The sequence below is a fragment of the Piliocolobus tephrosceles genome, chromosome 13 (assembly GCF_002776525.5).
Source record: "Piliocolobus tephrosceles isolate RC106 chromosome 13, ASM277652v3, whole genome shotgun sequence".
NCBI lineage: Eukaryota > Metazoa > Chordata > Mammalia > Primates > Cercopithecidae > Piliocolobus > Piliocolobus tephrosceles.
The window spans coordinates 5,356,525-5,361,302 of record NC_045446.1 but is presented as its reverse complement, the minus strand read 5'-3'; the positions used below and the strand labels follow the sequence as shown (position 1 = coordinate 5,361,302).

Below are 4,778 nucleotides of genomic sequence, written 5' to 3'. Positions count from 1 at the left end.
CATATGTAAGGCACCTTCCTTCAGGGTCCATTGGATTCTGTTGGATGTAAACAGGGGAGCTGAGGAAGCCGCACCCATCTCTTCTCCTGGCAGCTTTGAGATGGTTCCTCTCCTAGTCCGGAAAGGTGGCCACCCAGAGGCAGCCTGCTGTGGGGCTGTGCCTTCCACGAGGGGCTGCTGAGTCGCTGCAGCCAAGCCCTGCGGTCCTGCCAGCCAGTGGGAAGATGGGCCCCCTGGGCTTTTGAGAATGCCGTGTAGATATTTCTAGTGGCCGCATCCATCCTGAGGCTCATCTGAGTCCCCGTGTCCCTGTGACACTCACTTTGCATGTGTTGCTAAGCTTTGCTCCCTTGTTCTTGTGAGAGGCCCCTGTGTGCATCTTTCCTCAATTCCACAGGGATATTCTGGAGGAGCCCAGGGAGGACGAGCTCATGGAGAGGCTGAGCCAGCACCCGCACCTGCGGCTGTGCAGGTGACATCCGGGCTGCCGTCCCAGCCAGGGCGGCAGGAGAGAGAGGCTGGCCTACACAGGTGCCCATCATGGAAGAGGCGGCCATGCTGTGGCCAGCCGAGCGGGAAGAGACCTTTCCTCTGACAGACCACTCAGCTGGAGACAGGAACCAAGTCCTTCGCGTGCGGCCCAACAGCCATCCACAGAACAGCTACTGGTGCTTCCGGGAGGCGCCATGCGCTCCGCTTTCTTTTAGAGCTGCTTCAGTGAGAATCCCCTCGCCCACTCCACAGGGACCTTACAGACAAAAAGGCGAGAAGCAACGGCCTCCCCTGTCCCTTGCAGCTTCGGGTGCCTTTGCTGCTGGTGGCCCTTGGGGACCACAGGCCTGACCAGGGCCTGCACAGGTTAACCGGCAGACTTCCGGGGCATTCCGGTGGGGATGCTGGTGGTTTGACATGGAGAGAACCTTGACCGTGTTTTATTATTTCGTGGCTTGCATGAGTGTGACTGGGTGTGTTTCTTTAGGGGTCTGATTGCCAATTATTTTCATCAATAAGTCTTGCAGAGAATGGGATTGTCATTCTTAACTTCAGCACAATTGTAGTCCTGCTTCTCTGGAGTGGGGTTGTTGAGTAAAGCTGCTTGGGTTGTGCACTGCACAAGGGCATGTGGCTGTGAGGCGTATCCCAGGGAGGGGGCGCGCTGTCTACCTGCCGTGAGGGGCACCTTTTCTGTTTTGCTCAAGGGCATGTATAAGCCAATGGTGACCTTATTTCCTGTGTCCTCAGGTGTGTGGCAGGGGGCCTGGGGTGGGGAGGTGGGGCAAGTGAGCAGTGTGTGGAAAGCCTTGTTGCCACTTGAAGCACGCCAGGTCCAGACCAGTGGTTTTCTCACCTCAGGTGCCAACCCACGCCCCCTTTCTGCTGTGGTTTGGGTGCCATCTAGTGGTAGGATGGGATTTGGTTGACTATTTTTAAGGCAAGGTGGACCCGGCAACTTCCAGAAACAACTCCAGGGACACCACTCCCCGTCACACTGCACACCGAGCCTGGTGCCCGGGCTGTGCCCGGTCTGTGCCCGAGCTCAGCAGGACCAGGAAGGGATGGGCTCTGCCAGGGTTGCCTGTGCACTGTGTGTTTTCGCCTGGGAGGCACAAGTTCTTTCATCTGCTTTTCCTTTAGAGGTGCTGAGCCCACGCTGTAGCCCCTGTGGGGTGGTTGGGGAGGGGGTGACGCGAACAGCAGCGTGGTTGGTATTGAGACTGGGGAGAGGAGCAAGTCCAAGGAGAAGGTCATGAGTTCCTTTTTACTCATGTCGAATAATAACAGCAACAACAGTATGGAAACCACCACAAACTTGGGGAGAAGTTGTAAGTAAAGGGAAGCTTCCTTCTGAATCACTTAAGTGGTTGCCGTTCTGGCCCTGTCCCCTCTGTGCTTTGGGACTGTGTCCAACCTGCATTTGCGTCAGGAGTGAGTCGCACGTGGCTTTGTGGTCATGGTGACTTAATCTGCCTGGACGGTGGCTCCGTCTCCCTGGGCTTGTACGACCTTGGCACTTCTGGGGATAAGTCCGTGGCTCCCAGCTTGTTTATGTGAGGTTTCCTCGTGGTAGGTTCTGGGTCTGCGTTTCGTCTACGAGTGTCACAGGATGGACGCTGCCTCCTGGCAGGGGCTGCCCGAATGCAGTTAGCCTCCTGCTGCTGTTCTCTCCTGTTGCTTGGTGACGGTGGCCCCGGTCAGCTTCTCCACTGCCCAGTAACGACCCTTTGTAATGAATGAGTGGGGAGGTAGTGTGAAGCGATGCCATATCCCATCCCCGTCAAACTGCCTTTACTTTTTCCTTCCTTCCTTGCTCCCACCTGTGTGGATCCTGGCCCCTGCTTGTATTCAGGGCTGTGATCTGTTACGATGTTTACTCACAGGCTCACGTCCTGCTTGTTTGGCCCATGAGAGCTCCTTCTTCTGCCTTTTGTGTTTTTTTGTTATGTACCTACGGTTCTTTAGCTGTTTCTTCACTTTCTGGTGCAAAAAGATGTTCCAGCCTTATACCTGGCTGCCCCTTTCCCTTTCCTTTACTGGAGTGATCCCCGGCTCCAAGGAGCCCCATTCCTTTGAATGGAGAGCAGCAGCAGGAAGCAGGCTGTAGGTGCGAGGGGTGCTCCTGGCTGTTGCGGATTGCTGTGCACGGGAGCTCTTAGTGGACAGAGCTAGAGGATATGTGCACGTACTTCCATCTCTCTCATCTGTTAACAGCTGGGAATGACACTAACACCTCCGATTTCAGCCCCGCACCACAGGGTATGTTCCAGCTTTCTCTCTTTCCATAGTTCTAAGGCCCTTTCTGGGAATGGTTCTTATTCTCCTTAATCCATTATTGGGTCAGTTTCCCTGCATGTCACCAGCCTCCCATCACTGCCACCCACTCCCCACAGAGAGGCCCTGCTCATCTGACTGGGGCTTTGACTCCCACACTGGGTGCCCCTCTTGTGTGGACGCCCTCCTGCCAAAACCTGCAGCAAACAGCTTTCCAAGTGGAAGTTGTCACTGTCAGGGCCTTTACAATCAGGAACAGCAAAATCTACGTGCCGCTGAGGGTCCTGGCTCATTCAGATGCAATAAATATGCAAGTACATAAAAACAGCAGTAGAAGAAATGTAATGCTTTATTCTCAAATATGTCTACATACAAAAGCCAACATTATTAAGAATGGTAAGAATTCAGCACCGTTGTTTTCTATGAGATTTAAAAAGTTTTTACTTTATTACCTATTCATGTATTTATTTTAGGGTCTTGCTCTGTTACCCAGGCTGCAGTACAGTGGTGTGATCATGGCTCACTGCAGCCTCCAACTCGTGGGCTCAAGCAGTCCTCCTACCTCGGCCTCCTGAGTAGCTGTAACTACAGGCACGTGCCACCAGGTCTGGCTAATTGTTTCATTTCTTGTAGAGATGGGGTATCTCTGTGTTGCCCGGGCTGTTCTTGAATTCCTAGGCTCAAGTGATCCTCCCACCTTGGCCTCCCAAAGTGCTGAGATGACAGGTGTGAGTCACCGCACCTGGCCTGCCATGAGATCATGTACTGGAATCGCTTTTCTAGATACTAGCAGTACGCTTGTAAATTATATTCAAGAATTCAGTTACATTCATTTTTTTAAAGGATATTGAAGATTAAAAATTCTTAAGGTTTCTAAAAATAAATGGAAGGAAAGATATTCAAGGCCTATATACAGAAAACTGGAAAACTTCATTAAAGCCTGTGACTGTCGATACAAGTAAATAGAGACTATGGTAGTTTTCCGTTGCTGTGTAACAAGTCCCCACGTACTTGGTAGCTTATCACAACCTCGTTTCTTAGCTCCAAGCTGCAGGTCAGACATCCAGGCCCGGCTTGGTAGGTCCTCCGCTCAGGGTGTCACACAGCAGAAATTGGGGTGTCAGTGGGCTGGGTTCCTCCTGGAAGCTCCGGGGGAGTCTGCTCCCATACTCACTTGGGTTGTTGGCTAGATGCAGTTGCTTGCAGGTGTAGGGCTGATGTCCCTGTTTCCTGCTGGCTGTCAGCTGGGGGCTGCTCTTAGGGACTAGAGGCCACCCACATTCCTTGCCATAGGGTCCCCTCCATCTTCAAAGTCAGCCACAAAGAAGCCGCCTCACATTGACTCCCACTCGCCCTTTGAATCTCTTTAGGAAAAGCCTGTGCCATTTACAGTTTCACCTGATTAGGTCAGACCCACCAGGACAGCTGTCCATCCTTAAAGTCCTGTGTGCCACCTAACACAGCCCAAGCCCGGGAGTGACGTGTTCACGGGAGGAGACTGTGTAAGGGTCAGGATCACTGGGGTCATCTTGGAATTCTGGCCACCACAGTTTTTCTATCTTCGTGATCAAAAAGAAGTGATATTGTAAAAATGTCAGGGAGTCTTTCCCAGTTTCATCCATCCGTTCATTACAATTCTAAACATAGTGTCATTTTTTTCCACAAAATTTGAAAGTTGATTGAAAAATTAACATGAAAGTACAAAAACAAGAAGAGCAAAGTCCTTTCTGTGGAAGAATCCAGTTGAGGAAATATTGCTGGGACAGCAGCCACAGCAGCGTGGTCCTGGCGCAGGGGCGAATCAGCTGAGGGGAGAAAGCCCGGAAGCCCCACACAAATGCGGAACTGCGACGGATGGCAGCAAAGCCGTGGGGAAGGGGTGGTCATTTGGTAAATGCTGCTAGCAATTCCAGCCAAGGTGGGGAAAGAATGAAGTAAGTTCCCTGTTTCACACCTAACACAAAAAGTACATACCGACTGGAGGTGGGCTTAAGTGTGAAAAGCAAGTT

At 52.0% G+C, this 4,778-nt stretch overlaps 1 protein-coding gene across 15 annotated transcripts in view; it reads left to right on the top strand.

Moving 5' to 3' along the window:
- The window catches only part of TPCN2 (two pore segment channel 2), a 39,110-nt gene extending 34,629 nt beyond the window's left edge, over positions 1 to 4,481 (top strand). For 12 of the 15 annotated variants that reach the window (XM_023186210.3, XM_023186190.3, XM_023186189.3 and 9 more), the window contains one exon: positions 398 to 3,096. In XM_023186210.3, the coding sequence (XP_023041978.1) occupies positions 398 to 595 (198 nt within the window). In that variant the 3' untranslated portion in view covers positions 596 to 3,096. Of the gene's footprint in view, positions 1 to 397 lie in introns of all 15 variants that reach the window. The other 3 variants (XR_002725216.3, XR_002725213.3, XM_023186196.3) reach the window with 2 other exon arrangements.
- The last annotated feature ends 297 nt before the right edge of the window (positions 4,482 to 4,778 follow it).